Source organism: Mesoplodon densirostris, chromosome 2 (genome assembly GCF_025265405.1).
Source record: "Mesoplodon densirostris isolate mMesDen1 chromosome 2, mMesDen1 primary haplotype, whole genome shotgun sequence".
In the NCBI taxonomy this organism is placed as follows: Eukaryota; Metazoa; Chordata; class Mammalia; order Artiodactyla; family Ziphiidae; genus Mesoplodon; species Mesoplodon densirostris.
The window spans coordinates 154,959,602-154,983,248 of record NC_082662.1 but is presented as its reverse complement, the minus strand read 5'-3'; the positions used below and the strand labels follow the sequence as shown (position 1 = coordinate 154,983,248).

The 23,647-nt window shown below is 40.1% G+C and overlaps 1 protein-coding gene across 2 annotated transcripts in view; it reads right to left on the bottom strand.

The window, feature by feature from the left end:
* Positions 1 to 2,431: 2,431 nt before the first annotated feature.
* ACBD6 (acyl-CoA binding domain containing 6) overlaps positions 2,432 to 23,647 on the bottom strand; it is a 227,421-nt gene continuing 206,205 nt past the window's right edge. For both annotated transcript variants that reach the window (XM_060091180.1, XM_060091182.1), the window contains one exon: positions 2,432 to 5,430. In XM_060091180.1, coding sequence (XP_059947163.1) covers positions 5,276 to 5,430 — 155 coding nt within the window. In that variant the 3' untranslated portion in view covers positions 2,432 to 5,275. The remainder of the gene's footprint in view (positions 5,431 to 23,647) is intronic.

Genomic DNA, 23,647 nt, shown 5'->3' with positions numbered 1-23,647 from the left:
CATGATTATAAAAGACTGCATTGAAGGCTTTTTATGCTATAAGGAGGAAGTCCAATATGTATATATAAAATCCACGAAGAGGCCTGATAAGGCACCTCTGAGTGTGGTTGCTTTTGTTTTCATTTTCACTCATCCTGATAATGTGGTACAGGGAAAACTTTCGGACTTGGTATTACAGGTTTGGAAAATCACCTTGATTCTGGAAAAATAAGATCATGTATATTGAAGTGTTTTATATTTATATAATAAAGCTTATATAAAGATGGGCATTTCTACTGTTTCTATTTGTATAACCTTGGACAATTTCCCTAACAATTCTGAGTTTCAATTTCCTCATTTGTAAAATAGAGAAAATACCAATTATTTCTACTTTTATAATTATTCTGAGGTTCAGTTAAGATGCTTGTGTATAAAGTCCTATACAAGGTAAGGTGTGATTACTGTTAACATCATTGAAGTTAAGATGTATTGACTATAAGATACATTAGTTTATGCATTACTAAGAAAAAATTGCTGCCAATTCAACTATAACATTGTTTGTAAAAGACATCCAATTTTGGATACTTTAAAATGTGAAAAAATGTGCATCTTAAAATTCACCAAATATAGTATTACGGCTACTATTGAAACATCTGACACAAAACGCCTTAGGGTTGGGATTTAAAATTCACTCAATAAATATTTAAACTTGATATTTTCATTACTGAATTGTTGGTGGGTTACATACTTTTTTGTGATAAACATTTACTTATGAAGGGCATTTTTAGGGATCTGAAGTTTGATGAAAGCCTTCATGTTTCAACTGTTAAATGCTAAATAAGCATTTGAAAGTCTTCATGTTCAGCTGAAGCATGTATTAGCCTGGGCACTAACCCTTCTGCAACCCAAGCTCATCTCTGTTCCCATCACACACCTTGTTCATTAATCCTCAGAGATGCCATATTGTACACGGAATAATAACCCATAGCCGAGTAGTTAAACCTGGCAGGAAGCTAAGAAATACCTATTTAATGGAAAGGTTCACTGGATTATGGCAACCCTTTAGCTGGAAAATGCTGAAACATTAAAAAAAAAAGCTATAATAGATACGATTCTAGATATTATACTTTGGTTGTTACCCTTCTACCTAACAAGCATTAGAGATAACAGTATGTGTTCAGTTGGCTGGCTTCTTCTCTCTTTATTAGAGACATAGTTATAGTAGGTTTAAAAGATTTACTTTTTGATTATTAACATTAATTTCTATGAGACTTTTCGATATCTCATGCAATATCTTGAGATAACATCATATAAGTACTTCTAAAGTTCCATGATAATGGGAAAAGGGAATGACAGTGGCCTAGAACAGTGCCTGTCATTTAGAAGGCTCTCAAGGAATATTTGTGGATTGAATGGAGGAGGAGCTTCAAAACTTCACATGAGTTTTGTGGTCTAATAAAGGGCTGAGATTCAGCAGACTTGGTCCTAACTGTGGCTCTACTACTACTCTGTGACTTTGGGCAAGTTAAGTAACCTGTTAATGTCTCAGATTCATCCTCTTTTAAGTGGCCTTAAGAGCCCTTGCACTACCTACTCTACAGGGTTACTGTGGAGGGATGACAGATGAGATAATGCCCGTGAAAGCATTCTGAAAAGTCAAAAGAGCTAAATGCATAAAAAAAGCCATCATTAGTCACACAGAACTGAACATGTGGGCTCATTTCTGCCCTGCAGCAGAACCAGAGGTCAAATAGGTCAGGCTCCAACTTTTTGGCCAGGGCCTCTTTAAAAATTTCCAATCGTGGTGATCAGTGATAAAACTGTATGTGTATTGCTGGAATCTTGACCAATGGTTTAAAAAAAAGATGCACTTCTCTCATTCTTTCAAATAGGCACAGCAAGACCCCATACATCATCCGGTAGAAGCACTTAAAACTATGAAAATTGGTTCAGTCAACATATTACTGTATTTCATTCAAGAATGAAATACTGTAACAAGAAGCCAGAAAAAAAGGGGTTCTAAATGGGATTCACAGACCACCGTGGAGTTCAGAGGTGGGCTTCAGGAGACCTGTGAACTCCTCAAAATTCCATGTGCAACACTGCATTCTACGGGGAGAGTGATCTGGAACTCCGCAAGAGTTAACACTGATTTAGCTGACTCAGCAAGAGTTCTGAAGGTAACAGTGATTCAGATGCTTTTCTTTGCCTCCTCCGTAATGTTTGTTTACATGATTCTCTTTTTATTCCTTGTTTTTCACTAGTGTGTATCAAGACTACTGTGAAGGCAATCAGGGCCTCTTAGATCAGTTGATAGAGGGCAAAGTAAATGACAGCGTTGAATAAATATTAAATACAGAAAGAGCCATTAGCGTTGTTCTGATCACAATATCTCCAGGAAAGAAAAAGAAGAAAAAGCAACAAGTTTCCTTTTTCACTTTATTAAGGGCATAGGAAAATGGGGTTAGGTATGTTTTTATGTGTAGACACACATCTATAGAGGTGTCTGGAGGACAAGACAATAGAATAAATGTGGAACCGAGAAGGAGGTTCAAGTAGAAAGGTAAAATATAAATAGTCTAGAAAATGCAAGTTGTAAAGTAGCAAAAAGCAACTATTCACAACACTGACAAACGTCTTTAGTTACCCACTACCTAAAGATGCCTCCAAGCCAACTGGTTTCCAGTTTGGGAACACAATGGAGACTCAATTTTTAAAATTCTCATGTACACTAAAAATAACAAATCAGAGAGTTTGAACCAAGGATGAGGTAAACAAAATCCCAATCCCAGTAAACATTAAAAAAAAAAAGCTGAACAATTATTTTGAAGTTCTAGTTGAATCATGACTAGAAATGAACCTTCAGGGAATTCCCTGGTGGTCCTGTGGTTAGGGAATTCCTTTCACTGCCGAAGGCGTGGGTTCAATCCCTGGTCGGGGAGCTAAGATCCCACAAGCTGCATGGCGTGGCCAAAGAAAGAAGAGATGAACCTTCAGAAAAAGGTTTTCTAGGATATTTTCAAATACTAATTGGCTTGAACATCACTAATCTGTCCAGGAAAAAAAAATTCTGCAAAACAAAACCAAACTTACACTAAAAGTATGTCCTAGTTTTATCATGCTGAACTATATGAAAAAATGGTTCATCACGTATCTGAGGAAGTCAGCCAGCTTTTTGGTTCAGTATATTTGTGTCCTTTGCTTGGTGGTAACCGCTGCAGCTTTGGCAGTGGAACTCATGATCTGGCTGAAGTGTGATGCACTTCATAATAGTTCAATAATTTAAGGGGAATGAAAACAAACCAAGATCCAGTTTTCTCTGACATTTATGAATGAAATCGTCCCCTTAATAAGGCACAGGGAGATGATCCATAGATTGTTATATACGACGGTAAGGTTTTTGAAAATTCAGATACGGGCATCAGAAGTATAGAGATTTTGGAACCTGATTTTAAAATGCACTTGAAAATGTTAAGTTGATGACTGCTTTTAGTGATAGCTTTCAATGCAAATGTGAAACCTTAAAATAAAATTAATAAAAACCAAATTACATTCTTTATTTAAAAACAACCTGTTTTGGATGTGGCAAAGCAGCTTATTAAAAACTTGTCTAATACATACCCAGGTTGAATTACAAAAGAGAAATGAAAAAAGGAGCTCCTTGATAGCTTCTTGCTCAGATAACTACCCTGTAAATTGGAAATGAATAAACACTTTTTGATTTGCTAATGTCCGAAAAATGCACAAAGTAATATCAGTTAAAAGCTGCATGCAACATCTTGGTCACTTTTACTGTAACTAATGAATAATGTTACTTAAAACACATTCAATTAACGTGGAACATGAGAGAATTTAGCTGAACAGTAGGTTGCAATGTAGCTGGGACTGTGGGAAAAGAACAGATAATGAAGAGAAACCTCTGCTAGAATTACAGTAACATTTCAGTATGTACTAACGTGCTTATCACTTCCACAGATAATTAAGAAGCCATTTAAAAAATGAATAATCTTGGTGAGTGGTTTTGGTTTACATCTCAGAAAATAAGAGGTTAGAAAAATCACAAAATAAGCAGCATTATTAATATGCCTCATTTCTGCTCTGGAGGGGCTTGTTCCAGAAGGACAGGTTAGCTTGAGCTAATGAAACTCTTGTCCATTGTTGAGGGCTCCACTAAACAAGTTTATTACTTGTTATCTTAGGAGTGACACGTTAAAAAATTATCTTTTAAATGGTCATCTTGGCATCTCAACTTGTTTCTTCATTTCTCTTCCTATGACAACTATCTACTTTCCTCACATAATAAGAAATGTCAAGGAATTTCCCAGATGGAGTTCTTGAGGCTTAAAGGGGAAAATGTAGGGAGCCAGTTTCAACAGTGGCATACTTGTCTATCCTTTACATAAAACCTGTGGCGCACTTGTCTATGTTTTTAATAAAAAATAGAAGTGCTCCAGAAATAACTTCAATCACACTTAAGTATTGGGGCATTACGGCTGTTTCATATTAGACCAAATAGGTCTAACAGTTCAGGCCTGAGCTAGTTACAGAGACTGCTGCCATATGCAACAGGAACATTATAGCCAATTAAAAGGGCCCTAGGGAGGTTCCTCCCTGTTTTGTAAACGTGAGTTTAAGGAATCCTGACCTAACCAGTGCATTCTCTAGAATCTGTGTTTCCATCCTAAGATGTCCAAGATTCTGAGGTTTTTCCGTAAATCTGGTTGTTCCTCTGATTTCTATATCCCTTATGTGACAAAACTCTGCCCTTTCTCTCTTTGGCTTTCTTAACAGCCCTCTTCTTTCCTATCTTCCCAAATCTGTCTGACAAAAGAATAGATGTTTTAGCTACTTATTCAGACCATCTGTACCAAATGCCATGAGACCGTGTGAGCTCCACCATATTGGGATTTCATGGAACTTTCCCTAATTGTCGGTGTAGTACTGCCGGTTCTACTTCCCTTCTGTATGCTTTTTAAAAGAGCAGTCATGTTTAATATTGTGAAATACGATGCGTCTCCTCCTCTCCCAGCCTCTAGAACATTGATAAATTTCAGAGCACGTTCAGCGGAATCGGATTGTATTATGTACAGTACACATGTTCATCACCAAACGGTACTCGCTGGAATATATGCAAGTAGAAGGAATTGCTGAGACTTCAAAACCCCAGTTTCTCACAACTGATCTTATTAGCCAGTGTATACCAAAGATGGGTGGCAAAAGAAGTGTTATTTTTTGAAGTTTTCTTTAACCACTGAAGCCCTGTGCCGTTATAGACTGTGGGTTTCCAGTCTTTTGATTAAGCCTTGCCAGTCGTGTGCCGCTGTAACATCAAAGTGACCTCTCTGCACCCTGTCGCCTCCTCCGGCAGGCAGCCGTCCTGGTCTCGGAGTGTGGGGTCGGCGCCGGACTGGAGCAGCAGCTCAACAATGTCCAAAAATTCACAGGCAGCAGCTGACAAGAAAATCGACAAATACGAAAACCAAGTTACCATGAGACAGAGAGTACTAAACTTCAGCAGGAAAGGCAAGTGTTGAGCAATAAGGAATCCTGAACAGTGGGCGACGGGACAGTGGCTGGGGGGTGATGAGGCCTTGTAACGGAACTGCGCCGTGACGGTGGGTTTGCCAGTGTTGGGAAAATCAAATTTGCCTTTGTGGCTGCCCAGAAGCTAACAAACAAATACATTTTTAAAAATTGTGAGGCTTCTGGACTCTATTCTTCAGGATGGGATGAAGGGAAGGAACAAAAATAGTTTAAGTATTTCATTTACTTTGATCAAAATGATAGGTTTGTAGGCTAAGTCAAAAGGCTCAAAATACTGTAAATGTCAAAGAAAAGATTTTGTTTTGTCTTTGAAGAGGCAATAACTGGGTAACTAACTGAACTTTAAAATTCGTAAATGAAGAAAGAAAAAAAGGTGGCCTAGTCATCAGACCACCCCTCTAAAGCAACCTTTAAAAAATGGCACCAATCACACAAGACACAGGAAGAGGAAAAGGACCTACAGATATCAAGACTTATTATGAAGATGGTATGGTACTGCCCCCAGGATGGACAAACAGACCAAAGGGCTAGAAGAGAGAGCCATCCATTCTTTTGCACACGTACAGAAACTTGATTGTTACAATGCTGGCATTGAAGATCAGTGAGGAAACAAAGCTCCATTAATTAGATGGCACTGAGACAACTGGGCTAAAGTCAAAAATAGGCATTTCACACAAGATAAAACATAAATAGCAACAAACATATGAAAAGATGAGCAACCACATTAGTAATCACGGAGATAAAAATTAAAACCAGGAGATACCATTTCACACCCACTAGATAATTGAAAACTAAAAACTGAGACAATACCAAGCGTGAAGGAGGCCAGGAGCAAGGGAAACTCCCCTCTGGACTGTGGAGAGTGTACACTGTGCATCACTTTGGACAACACTTTGGACAACAAGTTGGCATTACACGTTAAACCTAAACAAATGCCTACCCTTGGACCCAGCAATTCTACTCCTAGTTATACTCTCTAGAAACCTTTGCATGTATTCTCCAGGAGATATCTGCAAGAATGCACATATAGTAGCCCTGTTTGTGATAGACCCCAAATATAGACAACTCAAATGCCCATTAAGAATAACATGTAAAAATAAAATATTGTTTACATATACAATGAAATCCCTTACCAAAATGAAAACTAATGACCTATAGCTTCATATAACATGAGTATATCTCTAGAACATAATGTTGAAGGGAAAAAGCAAATTAGAAGAATACATACAGTATGTTTCCATTTAAACACAATTTTAAAAACAGGCAAGACTAAACACCATTATTCAGAGACACAAATATGGGAAAATAGTGGTATGAAATTTGGGATAGTGCTAATCTGGGGTGGGGGGCGGTATAGGGAAGGCCGTATAATTGGATAGGCACACACACAGGGGTTTCAAAGATACTGGCAATGTTCTTTCTTAAACTACATGGTAGGTATATAATTTTTTAAAGGTACGTTTTAAATTCTTCATATACATTTTATATACAATTTTGTAGTGTGATATATTACACAACAGCAACAACAAAAGGTTTTTAAAAGAAAGGGAGAGCAAGAAGGGTAAGTAGTTTGATTCAATGAGTATTTTACTGAATACATACCATACCAGTCCTATCAAGGATACAGGTAAGATTCCTGCTCTAAGGAACTTAGAAGGATGAGTAAACACTGTGGCAGGCGGACACACACACACACACACACACACACACACACACACACCTGCAAAGGTGAGGGGGATGGAGAGAGGAAAGCTAAGGAATCAGGAAAAATACAAGTAGGTGGTATGTAAGCTGAGCTTTGAGGACAGAGTAAAATTCCAGGTAAACTTAGAAGAAAAGGCATGCAGAGTGACAAAACAACATTAAGAGAAGCAGGAGAGCACAGGGAATGCTGAGAGAATTGTCTGCTGGCTCAGAGAAGCAATATAGAGGGTCAAAAGCAGAGGCTGGATTTAAGTTAAACTATACAAAGCCTTGAAAGCCATACTAAGAAGTCTGGCATTTATGAGGAGGGGAGTAGCATAATTTGACCTCTGTGTTAGGATGATAATTCTAGAGTGACTTGGAGAACCTAGGCATTTGTGGCAGGTAGACCAGTTAAGAGATTGTGGTAGTCCTTTTTGGGGGCTTGAAATTAGCTAGTGTTGGCAGGAGTATAAAGAAGGGACTGATAAATAAATGCTGGAGAGGGTGTGGAGAGAAGGGAGCCCTCTTGTACTGCTGGTGGGAATGTAAATTGATACAGCTACTATGGAGAATAGTATGGAGGTTCCTTAAAAAACTAAAAATAGAACTACCATATGACCCAGCAATCCCACTACTAGGCATATACCCTGAGAAAACCATAATTCAAAAAGAGTTACATACCACAATGTTCATTGCAGCTCTATTTATAATAGCCAGGACATGGAAGCAACCTATAAAGATGTGGCATGTATATAAAATGGAATATTACTCAGCCATAAAAAGAAACAAAATTGAGTTCTTTGTAGTGAGGTGGATGGACGTAGGGACTGTCATAGAGAGTGAAGTAAGTCAGAAAGAGAAAAACAAATACCGTATGCTAACACATGTATACAGAATCTAAAAAAAAAAATGGTTCTGAAGAACCTAGGGGTAAGATGGGAATAAAGACACAGACCTACTAGAGCATGGATTTGAGGATATGGGGAGGGGGAAGGGTAAGCTGTGACGAAGTGAGAGAGTGGCATGGACATATATACACTACCAAACATAAAACAGATAGCTAGTGGGAAGCAGCCGCATAGCACAGGGAGGTCAGCTCGGTGGTTTGTGACCACCTAGAGGGGTGGGATAGGGAGGGTGGGAGGGAGATGCAAGAGGGAAGAGATATGGGAACATATGTATATGTATAACTGATTCCCTTTGTTATAAAGCAGAAACTAACACACCATTGTAAAGCAATTATACTCCAATAAAGATGTTAAAAAAAAGAATAAAGGTAGAATTCTAATTAAAAAACAAAAAAGTTTGTGAACACTAAATTTAATAATTAATGAAACTGATATAATGTCATATTTATAGACACCTAGCTAAACATTTAATTATTTATATTTTGCAATTTTCTTTTTGTTTTCTGGAGCAAAGGTATTTTGTTTCAGATTTCAAGTACTTTTATAGGTTTTTGAAAAGCTCTTAGGCCCAAGGCCTGTGATCGTAATGTTTAAAACAGCCTGAGTATTTCTACACTTGAAAAAATTATTGATAAATCTGATTATATAGAAACCTAAAACTGATAAATTTGAACACAAATTTAAAACAGCTATACCACACACACAAAAATACTATAAACAAAAGTAAACCATAAACTGGGAAACATATTCACCTACATAACACAGATAAGAGCTAATATCCTTAACATTAAAACAAAAAAAAACTTCAACAAATCAATCCAATGGTCAAAAGAATTAGAAGAATCAAAGATGACACCTATGTTTCTAGTCTTGGAGAACACATAGATGCTGGTGATATCTCTAAAATAAGGAACCAGAAGAAGGAAGAGCAAAGTTTTTGGAGGGGAACAGAAGCAGAAAATTATGGAGGGGTAGAAATAATATTGTTTGGGACATGATAAATATGTGGTACTAGGGGATATCTATATTGATAAGCTCAGCAGGAAGGTAAAATTTGAATCTGAAAAAAAAAAAACCCACTCACCCCATACACACTACTATCTCCATTTTTACTGTACTGTGTGACTTCCTGAAGACATATGTTTTGGGCTCAGGATTTTTAGCAATTTTTCTGGATACTCTTTAAATATATTTATATTACATGATCACTCTGGCCAAAGAGCTACCTACCTAAGGTGGTTTCCCTTACCATGCTGGAGAAATACATTTGAAAGAGACATACAGATTATTGAAAATTCCTAATGGTGTCCTTACCAGTAGACACATTTATGTGGTTGGGAAATAAAAAGCTTAAGAGGCAAAGACTGTTAATGCCCGTTATTAAATTTTCACTTATAATTTTTCCTACAGTTTATGTTCATCCACTTTGGTTTTCATTGTTGATCACTGAGCATGTTTTACTAATTATTATTTTACATTATCTCTACTGGGTTTTCTTCTCCCTATAAACAGGCTTTAAGACTTCACTAGCTCTTTTTTAAAAAAAATTAATTTATTTATTCTTGGCTGCGTTGGGTTTTCGTTGCTGCACGTGGGCTTTCTCTAGTTGTGGTGAGCAGGGGCTACTCTTCGTTGTGGTGTGCGGGCTTCTCATTGCAGTGGCTTCTCTTGTTGCACAGCATGGGCTCTAGGCGCACAGGCTTCAGTGGTTGTGGCATGTGGGCTCAGGAGTGGCTCGTGGGCTCTCGAGTGCAGGCTCAGTAGTTGTGGCTCACGGGCTTAGCTGCTCTGCAGCATGTGGGATCTTCCCAGACCAGGGCTCAAACCCATGTCCCCTGCAGTGGCAGGTGGATTAACCACTGCACCACCAGGGAAGCCCCACCAGGGAAGCCCCACCAGGGAAGCCCCACCAGCTCTTTAAAAGCGCCATTATCAAGCCTACTTATAATGACTCTCCTTTGCCACACCTGGCCTCTCTCCACCAGGCTTTCACTAGACTCTACTGCAGTGAGCCTGCATCAGAATCACCTGGAGGGCTTGTTGGACCACAGACTGCAGGGTGCCACCCCCGCAGTTTCTGATTGGTAGGTTTGGAGCATGACTGAGAATTTACATTTCCTAACAGGTTCCCAGGTGATGCTGATACTGATGATCTGGGGCCTCACTCTGAGACTCAGGGCTCTGCCTCCTGCCTCATACTATTGGTCAATTTTCACAGCTAGAGCCACTTAACTCACAAGTGTTGATAATGCCCCACACAGCTAAGAAGGAACTCAGGCCTCTCATTGGCTCAATACGACGTAACTTTACGTCGGATGTGACGTGGGTAGCAGAGCTGAGCCTTTGCTGAGTTTTCCAGCTCCCGTACTTCATCCTCTCCTGGATTCTTTGCTGAACACGCTATTTCCTCTGGCACTAGGACGCTTTGATTTCCCTTGCTCCGTTCCTTCTGGAAGCTGAAGATGAGCAGGTAAGTTCACTTCCCACATCTGGGAATCTACTTGGTTGCCTTCTAGACATTTGTGACGGTGCTGGTTTGCCTGTGCTGATTTTTTTCCGTTGCTTGTTGTTAAGACTTTGAAGTTTGCCTTTTCTGTGCCAGTGAGTCTAGTGTCCTGGGTCTGGTGTTCCGGGCCTGACTTCAAATACCCCAGGCTACCTTCTTCTCTGCTTTTCAAACAGTTGAATAATGTTGTTGTTATTTCTATGAGTGCTGCCCATTCTTTCCCTATCCTGGTTTCTATATGTATTTCCAGACCCCTCAACCCCGGGCTCCATCTTCCTAATGCTCTGAGACTCAGGGCCGGCTTGGTCTTTTTCCTCTGTGAATGATTACTTTTCTGGTAAGATCATGAACCTTGGCTGGAAGGTTTTTTTTTTTTTTTTTTTTTTTTTGGCGGTACGCGGGCCTCTCACTGCTGTGGCCTCTCCCGTTGCGGAGCACAGGCTCCGGATGCTCAGGCTCAGCGGCCATGGCTCACGGGCCCAGCCGCTCCGCGGCATGTGGGATCTTACCGGACCGGGGCACGCACCCGTGTCCCCTGCATCGGCAGGCGGACTCTCAACCACTGCGCCACCAGGGAAGCCCCATGGCTGGAAGGTTTTAATGCCACCTACATGCATGACTTAGAGCCTAGTAAGTCAACTCTATCTTTTCCTTTTTAAACCTGTGTCAAGGAGGTCTATGGGCTTGCCATGCAAAGTGTAGTCTGAGTATCAGTGGCTTTCAGCCTATTAGGGGAGCTTGTTAGAAATGCAGAGCTTCAGGCCTCACCTCAGATGTACTGAGTTAGAATCCATGGTGTAACAAGAGCCACAGGTGATTTTCATGCACATTGTAAAGAACTGATGTGTGGTATAGTGCCTGTAGGATGAACTGCCCCCACCTGAGACTAATTATTGTGACTCAACCTTACCAATCACTACTTTTTCCAACCTCTTTATTGCTACTGATGTAATTCTACAAACCTGTGTTGGGTGAGTTTCCTGATGACAATGTGAACTATGACCTACAACCCATGATTCTGTAGGAACCCAGAGTCTCTCTGTGTATATCTCACATTTGTTGTTTCTTAGTATATCTTTTGCACAAGGCCTTTTCAACTATGTCAGCATACCAAAGGAATATTGGCTTTTGGCCATGATCTGATGTGGGCTCGGATGACAGGCAGCCTGAGGGTCCAGGGCGGGTAAGTACCACTCAAGTTCAACAATAAATTTTAGGTGCTTAATGTAATGCTGGCCCACAGCAGATGACCATCCAAATATCTCTCGTCAGTATTTACTATGGAGAAGGTGTTGAAAGTAGATCAGGCTGAGTGAACTAACCCCACCCCAGGGCTTTGGTGGTGGGTGGGGCCGGCAGTACTGGTCTGGACAGTCACCCCTGAATGGCCTTGTTGCCAGAAACTCATCCCTGAAGGAGCAGGACTCCAGCCAGTGACCTAGTCCACAAGTCAGGTCCAACCATTGCAGGGGGGTGGGGCTAGTAAGATATATACGGAGTGTCAGAACCTCAGTCAAGAATGCCTACATTCAGGGCTTCCCTGGTGGCGCAAGTGGTTGAGAGTCCGCCTGCCGATGCAGGGGACACGGGTTCGTGCCCCGGTCTGGGAGGATCCCATATGCCGCGGAGCGGCTGGGCCCGTGAGCCATGGCCGCTGGGCCTGCGCGTCCGGAGCCTGTGCTCCGCAACGGGGGAGGCCACAACAGTGAGAGGCCTGCGTACCACAAAAAAAAAAAAAAAAAAAAAAAAAAAAAAAAAAAGAATGCCTACATTCAGAATAGGGATACAGGTCCGAAAGGAGGAAACTGCTACATTAACCAGGAGACCCAGGTGGACAGGCCCTTATTCATAAGTAGCGCCATAGAAAGAACATGGATTCTAGAATCCAAGCTGGGTTTGTGTGACCTTGAGTAACTATCCTCAGATGGTCTTCCTAGGCAAATGAAAATGCATGTCCAGGGTCTAATAGAGGACTCAAATAGTAGATGCTTATTAAATGGTAGTTACTATTGTGTTTACTATAGAGGGAATCATATTCTTATGTGAGCCTACGGACCTCAAGGCTGCTCCAGGTTCTTTGAATTCTGAGCCGCCTGGCTGGAGGGTTGGGTAGCTAGCATAGTACCTCATTCAGGATTTGGGCAGAAGGAAACACGCATGCTCAAAGCACAAGTGCTTAGCTAGGTACATTGGAGGACTTTTTTCCCCTTTCCTCTTCTGTTCTCTTCTCTTGTGATTTGATGACTAACTTTAGAGTTGTGTTGGGATTCTTTTTTCTTTTTTTGTTGTGTATCTATGGTAGATTTTCAGTTTGTGGTTACCATGAGGTTTTGACATAGCAGTCTATATATAAACAAGATTGTTTTAAGTTGCTGGTCTTTTAATTTCAAATGCATTTCCAATATCCCGTATTTGTACTATCCTCTTCTCACAGTTGCTGGTTTTGATATCATATTTGTGTGTGGATGATTTCCTACCTTTACAGTATGTTCGCCTTTTACTGGTGAGCTTTCCCATTTGTAATTTTCTTTTTTCTAGTTGTGACCTTTTCTCTTTCATCTAGAGAAGTTTCTTTAGCATTTGTTGCAAAGCTGGCCTGGCAGTGCTAAATTCTCTTAGCTTTTGCTAGTCTGTAAAGCTTTTGATTTCTCCATCAAATCTAAATGAGAGCTTGCTGGGTGTTCTTGGTTTTAGATTTTTCCCTTTTATCACTTTAAATATATCATGCCACTCCCTTCTGGTCTGCAGAGTTTCTGCTGAAAAATCTGCTGCTAGCCTTATGGGAGTCTCCTTGTATGTTATTTGTTGCTTTTCCCTTGTTGCTCTTAATATTTTGTCTTTAATTTTTGTCAATTTGATTACTATGTGTCTTGGTGTGTTAATCCTTGGCTTAATCCTGTATGGGACTCTCTGCGCTTCCTGGACTTGGGTGACAGTTTCCTTTCCCATGTTAGGGAAGTTTTCAGCTATTACCTCTTCAAATATCTTCTCAGGCCCTTTCTCTCTTTCTCCTTCTGAGACCCCTATAATGTGACTGGTAGTGCATGTGATGTCCCAGAGGCCTCTTAAACTGTCCTCATTTCTTTTCATTTTTTCTTCTGTTCCATGGCAATGATTTCCACCACTCTGTCTTCAGCTCACTGTTTCATTCTTCTGCCTCATTTATTCTGCTATTGATTCCTTCTAACGTATTTTTCATCTCATTACTGTATTTGTCAACTCTGTTTGGTTGTTCTTTATATTTTCTCTTTGCTAAGAACTTCTTGTAACTTCTTGATCTATGCATCCATTCTTTTCCTGAGTTCTTGGATCATCTTTATGATCATTACTTGGAACTCTTTCTCGGGTAGATTGCCTATCTCCACTTCACTAGTTGTCCTTCTGGGGTTTTATCTTGTTACTTCGTCTGCAGCATATTCCTTTGCTGTCTCATTTTGTTTAAATTTCTATTTGTATTTTTGTTCCTGTGGTAGGTTAGTTACATTTCTCGACCTTGGAGAAGTGGTCCTCGTCCCAGCAGTGCATTCCCCTCTCATCACTCAGGGGCAGGGAACAGCTGTTTCCAGGGTAGGTTCTAACCTGAGTTTATGGACTCAGTTCTGCAGGCTGTAGGATCGTAGCTTTCCGGTGTTTGTCCCCTGGTGGGTGAGGCTGGTCTGGAGGCTTGTGCAGGCTTTCTGGCAGGAGGGACTGGTGCCTGCCCACTGATGGGTGGAGCTGGGTCTTGGCCCTCTGGTGGGCAGGGCCATGGCAAGGGACCTATCTAGAGGCAGCTGTGTGCTCAGGAAGTCTTTAGGCAACCTATTTGCTGATGGCTGGGGCTGTGTTCCTGCCCCGTTGGTTGTCTGGCCTGAGACGTCCCAGAACTGGAGCCTACAGGCGGTTGGGTGGGGCCAGGCCTCGGTGCTTATGACCCAGGCAAGATGTCTGCCTTCAATGAGAGTTCATGTAGATGACGCTCTCCAATATTTCTGCCACCGCCACCAGTGTCCATGTTTCCAGTGTGAGCTACAGCTGCCCCCCCACCCCCACCTCCCCAGGAGACCCACTAAGACCAGAAGGTAGGTCTGGCCTGGGATCCTACAAAGTCACTGCTTTTGCCCTGGGTTCTGGTGTATGTGAGACCTTGTGTGCACCCTCCAAGAGTGGAGTCTCTGTTTCCCCCAGTCCTGTGCAGCTCTTGCAATCAAGCCCCTCTGGCCTTCAAAGAAAGGTACTCTGGGGGTCCCTCCTCCTGATGCCAGACCCCTAGGCTGGGAAGCCTGATGTGGGGCTCAGAACTCTCACTCCTGTGGGAGAACTTCTGCGATATAATTATTCTCCAGTTTGTGGGTCACCCACCTGGGTGGTATGGGAATTGTTTATATCACGAGTTCGCCCCTCCTACTGTTGTGGTTTATTCTTTGTGTCTTTGGATGTAGAATATCTTTTTTGGTAGGTTCCAGTCTTTTTTATCAATGGCTGTTCAGCAGTTAGTTATGGTTTTGGTGTGCGTGTGAGAAGAGGTGAGCTCAGGGTCCTTCTACTCTGCCATCTTGTCCGTCCCAGATTCTTCATCCACTTTGGATTGTGCCAGTTAACATACAGAGCAAGATTCCCTGGTTTTTCTCCCTTTTTAAAAAAATTGAAGTAATATTCATTCTTCTTAAAAATTTGAATCCGGCAAATGTGTCTACTTGCGTAGCTACCATTACAATAGAGACATAAGACATGTCCATAACCCCCAAAACTTCCTCCTGGCCTCTCTGCAGCCAATCCTCTTACCCCCACCCATTGCCCCTGGCAACCACTGATCTGATTTCTGTCCTTAGGTTTTGCCTTTTCCAGAAATGGAAATCATACAGCCTATAGTCTTCTGTGTCTGGCTTCTTTCATTGAGCATGATGCTTTTGACATCCATCCATGTTGCTGCAGGTATGAGTAGTTCTTTCCCTTTTGTTGCTGAGTAGTATTCTATTGTATAAAAGTATGTAGGCATCTGGCTTGTGTCCAGTTTTTGGCCATTATGAATAAGATCCTATGAACACCTGGATACATGTCTTTGTATGGATCTTTTATGTTTTCACATCTTTTGGGTAAATATCTAGAGTGGGATTGCTGAGTCACATGGCAAGTGAACATTAAACTTGAATAAGAAACTACCAAACTTCCAAAGTTTGTATTCCCACCAGTATGTATGAATTCTAGTTGCTCTGTATCCTTGTCAGCACTTGTTATTATCATTAAAATTCTTTTTAGCCATTCTAGTCAGGTCTCTAGTACCTATAGTATAGGTACTATATAGTATAGTCAGGTCTTCTTATTGTGGTTTTTAATTTACATTTCCCTAATGTCTAATGATGAACATCTTTTTATGTACTTATTTGCCAATCATCTACCTTTGGTGAGTTATCCAAATCTTTTGTCCACTTAATTGGGGTGTCTTTTTAATAAAGTTAGAATTATTCTTTACATATTCTTGGATATAAGTTTTTTTCCAAATATGTTTTATAATTATTTTTTCCCACTCTGTGTCTCGTCTTTTGTTAACAGTATCTTTTGAAGGGTAAAATTTTAAAATTTTGAATGAAGTCCAATTTATTTTTTTTCTTTTATGTTTTGTGCTTTTTGTGTCCTATATAAGAAGTCTTTGTCTATCTCAAGATTACAGAGATTTTCTTGCACATTTTCTTCTAGTTCTTTATATTTTAGCTCTTATGTATAGGTCTCTGATCCATTTCAAGATAATTTTTGTGGAGGGTATGAGAAAAGGGTTGAGGCTTTTCTTCCCCCCAGTATGTATGTGTATGTCCAACTGTTACAGCACCATTTGTTAAATAGAGTATCCTTTCCTCCACTGACTAACCTTGGCACTTCTGTCAAAAATCAATCACCCATGTGTGGTTTGGTCTATTTCTAGGTTATTTATCTTGTTTCATTGATCTATACACCTCACCCTACACCAATATCACACTGTTTTGATTTCTGTATCTTTATAGTAAGTTTGTAGTAAGTAATAATACATTGGTCAAAGAAAAAATCAAAGAAATTAAATTATTTTGAACTAAATGAAAATGAAAACACAACTTGTCAAAATTTGTGGGATGCATCAAAAGCAGTACTTAGAAGGAAATTTATAGCATTGAATGCATGTATTAGAAAAGAAGAAAGATATAAAATCAATAATCTAAGTTCCCACCTTAGGAAACTGGAAAAAGAAGAGCAAATTAAATCCAAAGTAAGCAGAAAAAAAAAAAGAAAAAAATTACAACAGAAATCAATGAAATTGAAAACAGGAAATCAATAGAGAAAATCAGTAAAATCAAAAGGTAGTTCTTTGAAAAGATCAATAAGATCAATAAGCCTCCAGCCAAGTTAAATAAGAAAAGAGAGGACACAAATTACTAATATCAGAAATGAAAGAGGGGACATTACTACAGGTCCAATAGACATTAAAAGGATAAAAAGGAATACTACAAACAATTCTATGCCTACAAATACATCTACATGAGATGGACCAATTCCTTGAAAGACACAATTTGCCAAAATTCACACAAGAAAAAATATACATTCTGAATAGGCCTGTAACTAGTAAAGAAATCGAATAAATGATTAATAACCTTCCAAACTAGAAAGTACCAGGCCTGTGTGGGTTCACTGGTGAATTCTACTAAACATTTAAAGAAGAAATTATACCAGATCTCTACAATCTCTTTCAGAAGGCAGAAGTAGAGAGAATATTTCCTAAATCATTCTATGAGGCCACCATTACTCTAATAACAAAAACCAGACAAAAACATTATAAGAAAGGGAAAAAAAACTAAAGACCGATATCTCTCATGGACATAAACACAAAACCCTCAATAAAATATTAGCAAATTGAACTCAACAATGAATACAAAGAATTATACACCACAGCCAAGTGGGATTTATCCCAGGTGAGCAAGGCTGGTTCAACACTTGAAAATCAATTAATGTAATCCATCGTATCAATAGGCAAAAAAATAAAATCACATGATCATATCAATAGATGCAGAAAAATAACTTGACAAAATCTAACACTCATTTGTGATTAAAAAAAACCTCTCAGTTAACTAGAAATTGAGGGGAACTTCCTCAACTTGAGAAGTTCTCAGCTATTTCTTTAAATAAACTTTCTTCTCCCTTCTCCTTCTATTGCCCTGCTGGGATACCTATTATCCTAATGGTGCCCCTCCTGAAAGAGTGAGATAGCTCTTGCAGAATTTCCTCATTTTTAAATGCTATTTCTCTTCCTTCTACTTGTATAAATTTAAGATTTCTATCTTTGAGCTCTCTAATTCTCTCTTCTATGTGGTTTGCTCTGTTTCCAATGTTTTTTTTTTTTAAACATTTATTTACTTTTGGCTGCATTGGGTCTTAGCTGCGGCACACGGGCTCTTCGTTGCGGTTCGCAGGCTTCTCTCTAGTTGTGGCATGTGGGCTCTCTAGTTGTGGTGCAGGCTCCAGAGCATGTGGGCTCTGTAGTTGTGGTGCACAGGTTCCACAGTGCGTGGGCTCTGTAGCTGCGGCATGCAGGCTCTTTAGTTGTGGCGTGTGGGCTTAGTTGACCCGCGGCATGTGGGATCTTAGTTCCCCGACCAGGGACTGAAGCCGCATCCCCTGCATTGGAAGGCGGACTCTCAACCACTGGACCACCAGGGAAGTCCCCTTTCAATGCTTTCTAATGCATTCTTTATCTCATTTATTGAGTTCTTCAGCTCCAAAACGTGTTTGGTTCTTTTTTAGAGTTTAAATCTCTTTGGCAAAGTATTACTTCTGTTCATTCATTTTATTCCTGAGCTCACTGAACTGCCTTTCTGAATTTTCTTGTTGTTTGCTGAGTTTCTTCATGTTCACTATTTTGAATTCTCTATCAGTTAGATCACAATATTCCATGACTTTAAGTTTGGTTGCTGGAGAATTGTCATTTTCTTTCTGTAGTAGTGTTACTCTAGTTCTTCATGGTGCTTGATGAGTTGTTCCTCTGCCAGCACATCTGAAGTAGCAACAGGTTAGAAATCAGAGGCTTTCTGTTTTCCAGTAGGTGGCACTATAGCATAAGTTTTTGGTTTCTCTTACCTGAGCTGCCGCTTGTTACATTTGAGAGTTAGCACTTTCTACCCTGTACTGCCCATAACATGTGGCCCCTGCCCACATTATCAGTTCTTGCATCTCTGGGGTCACTGGTGCCTTGCTTCTGCCAGTGTTGCTGGCATCACCACCTGGTGTACCAGGATGGTGGGCTCTCCCTTGTGTCTGGGTTCCCCTGAGTCACAGGCTCTGCCACTGCAGGGGGAGAGTAAGGGAAGGGGGGAAGCAGGAGTTGTGAGGGCACCTCTTCGTGTCTGGTATTATAAGGTTAGTGGGCTCTGCCACTGCAGATTCGGGGGGAGGGGGCAGGTGGCTGGAGTGGTGGGCACATCAGTGGCTGGAGGGATGGGGTCCCAGGCCCCACTACTGCTGTTGCCCAGTTGCCTGTGGCCGCAGGTGTTGTGTAGGTGGAGTCATGTGCATTGCCTCCCCGGCTGCTACTGGGTTCTCTGGGGCTGTGGGCTCAGCTGCTGTGGTGGGAAGGCCAGGACTACAGGTACCACCTCCGCTGTTTCCTTGGTTCTGCCTCCTATATGTGTTCCAGTCCACTGACCTTTAGATGTACAGATGTGTGGAATTCTCTAGCATCCTGGTGTGTTGGGCAGAGGAACCTTTGTTGAGTTATGAATGTTTTACTAGTTGCAGATTGAAAGGGAGAGACAAAGGTAGCTTTTCACTCCACTATGTTGCTGACATCATTCCTCGGGAACTTCCTCAATGTGATAAAGAACATCTACAAAAAGCCTATAGCTAACATCATACTTACTGGTGAGAAACTCAAAGCTTTCACACTAAGATCGGGTATAAGGCAAGGATATCCTTTCTCACCCCTCCTTTTGAACACTGTACTGGAAATTCTAGGTAATGCAATAAGACATGAAAAGGAAATAAAAGATATACAGATTAGGGAGGAAGAAATAAAACTGTCTTTGCTTGCAGATAACATGACAGTCCATGTGGAAAATCCAAACAAATTGACAAAAAAACTCCTGGAACAAATAAGCAATTATAGCAATGTTGCAGAATATAATGTTAATGTACAAAAGTCAATTGCTTTCCAGCAATGGACAAGTGGAATTTGAAATTTAAAACATAATACCATTTATATTAGCACCCCCAAAATGAAATACTGAGGTACAAATCTAACATGATATTTACCAAGATCTATATGAGAAAAACTATAAAGCTCAGAACAAAATCAACAAGCTAAATAAATGGAGAGATATTCCACATTCGTGGATAGGAAGGTTCAGTACTGTCAAGATGTCAGTTCTTCCCAACCAAAATCCCAGCAAGTCAGGCTGTGGATAACAACAAACTGTACAGTTTATATGGAGAGGCAAAAGATCCAGAAGAGCCGACACAATATTGAAGGAGAAGAACAAAGCTGGAAGACAGACACTGTCTGACTTCAAGACTTATGATAAAGCTATAATAATTAAGACAGTATGGTATTGGCAAAAGAACAGAAAAACAGATCAATGGAACAGAATAGAGAGCCCAGAAACAGACCAACGTAAATACTGGATATAAATATCATGGAGTAAGTCTCTCCAGGAAGGCAGTAAAGGGTGTTGGGACCCTTCCATTGCCTTAATGCGCTAGCTAGAACTTCCAGTACAATGTTGAATCAAAGTGGAGAGAGTGGACATCTCTGCCTTGTTCCCAGTCAGAAGGAAAGCATTCAGCATTTTACCATTAAGGATGATGTTAGGTATTGATTTCTTCAGGCTGAAGAAGTTCCCTCTATTCCTATTTTGCTCTGTTTTTGTTGTTGTTGTTGTTGTTTTTTGTTGTTGTTTTTTCCAAATCATGAAGGAGGCTGAATTTTTCAATGGCTTTTTCTACATATATGGAGATGATCATATGTTTTATTTTGGGTTTTGAGTTGTCTGATATGGTGAAATACAATGATTTTCAGCTGCTGAACCAACCTTAGATTCCTGGGATAAACACATTTGGTTATAATTACCCTTTTTGTATATTGCTATGTTCAATTTGCTAACATTTTATTAAAGATTTTTTTGCATCTACATTCATGAGACATATCAGCCTGTAGTTTTCTTTTCCTCTAGGGTCTTCTGGTTTTGGTATTAGGCTAATGTTAGTCTCATAGAATTAGTTTGGCAGTGTTCCCTCCTCTTATTTTCTGGAAGAGTTTGTGTGTAGAACCGGTATTATTTCTTCCTTAAATATTTAGTAGAATTCACAGTGAAGCAATCAGGGCCTGGAGATTTTGCTGTGGGAAAGTTTTCAGTACCAAATTCTCAATCTCTTCAATAGATACAGGGCTATCTAGGTTCTCTATTTCTTTTTGAGAGAATGTTGTTAGTTAGTGTCTTTAGGAAGTGTGTCCATTTACTCTAAGTTATCTAATTTATTGGTAAAAAGCTGTTAATAATGTTCCCTTATTTGCTTCATAATATCTGTAGGATCTGTGTTGATGACTCCTTTTCATTTCTGAAATTGTTAATTTGTTTTTCCTCTTCTAAATTGGTCTGGCTAGAGGTCTATCAGTTTTATTGACCTTTTTAAAGGTTTTCAATGGTTTCATTGATTTCTGGTTTTCTATTTCCATGATTTCTGCTCTGACCTTTATTTTTATTACAATGCTTATCTTGAGCTTACTTTGCTTTTCTTTTTCAAAAAATTTTCAAGGTAGAATCTTAGATCGTTGATTTGAGACCTTTCTTTTTTAATAAAAGATCCAATTTTCCTCAAGCACTGTTCTAGCTGCATCTCACAACTTTTGGTGGGGTGTTTTCATTTCATTCAATTCAAAATATTTTCTTATTTCTCTTGGAATTTCTTCTTTGACCTATGAGTTATTTAGAAGTGTGTTGAAGTTTCATACAATTAGGGGTTTTCCAGATACGTGTCTGTTATTAATTTCTAATTTAATTCTGTGGTGGTCACAGAGCAAACTTTGTATGATTTCTTTTATGCTTGTTAAGGTTAGTTTTATGGCCTAGAATATGGTCTGTCTTGGTAAATGTTCCATGTATACTTGAAACAATGTATATTGTGTATATTAGGTGTAATGTTCTAGAAATGTCAATTAGGTCAAGTTGGTTGATAGTATGTTTCAAGTCTTTCAAATCCTTGCTGAATTTTTATCTACTTGCTCTATCAATTACTCATTTATTGCTGGAAAAGGGCTGTTTTTTCTTTGCTTTCTTGAATGCAGAACATTGTGTGTAGGAGGACAGTGGAGGCTGAAGTAAATAATACTATTTACACCCAGAAATGGTCATGCCTTTTCTTCTGTCATGCCATTAGTATGGGTGTTGAGTCAATCTAGTCAGCCGTTGAACCAGGTTTGGTTTTGTTGTTACTATGGATAACCTCAGTGCATCACACACTTAAATTCCTCCAGCTGTGGGCTGCTGCTACCTTATGCTTAGTGTGAGGCCTGGGTGCCAGAGGGTGTTTTTGTTTAGAATTCTCACTCCACCCTCAGCTTTCAGTAGTCTCTGCACATCTACCACAGAGGGAGTCTCTCTCTGTACTTTTTCTCCTCATCCATCGATAAGACTGCTACTGCTTATTACTCAGAGTGAGGCTCATGGTGAGAGTGGGATAGAGTTCTTTGTCCTTTTAGTCTAGTCTCAGTCTTAGGCCCTCAGGGGTGGCAATTTCTCAGTGTTCTTGTATCCTCCCTGCCCCCCCAAATGTCAGCCAAATTCTGCCTTGTGTGAGAGAAAACATGTCTTGAGTGGGAACTCCCTGTCCAGCCCCCAGGGACAAGAGATCTCTGCTTTGTGTCAGCACAGGATCTGGAGCCCAGGGGCTCCCTGTCCTGCCACAGTGGCAGACAGGGTTTGCTTTCACTCCTCCTCCAAAGGCAGTGGATATCTGCCTAGGCCCAGGGACAGGAGGAGAGAATAGAAGAGCTTTCTGCTTTTCCCCCAGTGGCTTAAGGATTTTTCTTTGTATGAAATAAGGGTCTAGGGAAGTGGCAGGATTTCATGCCTGTGTGCCAATGAGGAGGGATCTCTCTGTTCTCAATTTGTCTTACAGCACCCAGTTAATGAAAAAAAGTACATGAGTGAAAAGTCTTCTTGGGTCTGAGGCTCCCAGTTATTCTAAAATGTCATACTAGCTCACCTTAAGAATTCGTTAATTTTAGCTGTTTTCTTTCTTTCTTATAAGAAGAAAAGAGGCAGATATGGTGGCTGCCTCTTTCTTGGGCGCTCTATCAAAGGTGAAACAGTTGGTGTATCTTATAGGGGCTTGTCATTCTTTAGAATTCGGTTTACTTTGCTGACACGCAACTTCTACTATCTGATGGGTTTAAGAAAAGTTACGATTTTGTAGATTATCTAGCATTTTCTTCTTGTTAGTGTGGGAGCAATGTTCTGTTGCAGTTTTCTCTGTCTTAAGTGGAAGCAGAACTCTCCGGGAGTTTGGTCTTAAATGATTTAGTAGTGACGTTTCTTCTTTTGCACTTTGTTGGTACTCATGTAAAGATAAAAGAGCTTCTTTCTATGGCTCCCTCGTTTGTCTTCTCTCCCCTGGTGGGTGCTTTCAGCTCAGGGCTCCCTGGCTATATGCTGTGAAGTGGGCATAGAGCCAAGACCCAAAACCAGGTTGTGGTAAGTTACAAACTTGTGACAGCTTTGGTGATTCTTTATATTATCCATCCTGACAGATTTAGGTACCAAATTCTAATTTATAATAGCACAGACTCAGAGGTGGTTCTAAGGGAACAGTGGTGGAAGGCAGAAATTTTTCTGAGCTAAAATCAGACCATCTGGCAAACCTATCTCTCTGCCTTTAGTGGGATTTCTTAGAAGGCTACTAGAATTATAAATGTTAAATTAATATTTGAATAAGTGAATAGAGAGTAGGAGAAAAAGGTACAGAAAGGCAAATTTGCCTCTTCTAATCCTGGGACAGGTGTTAATGGGCTGAGATCATGTTTTGGGGTATG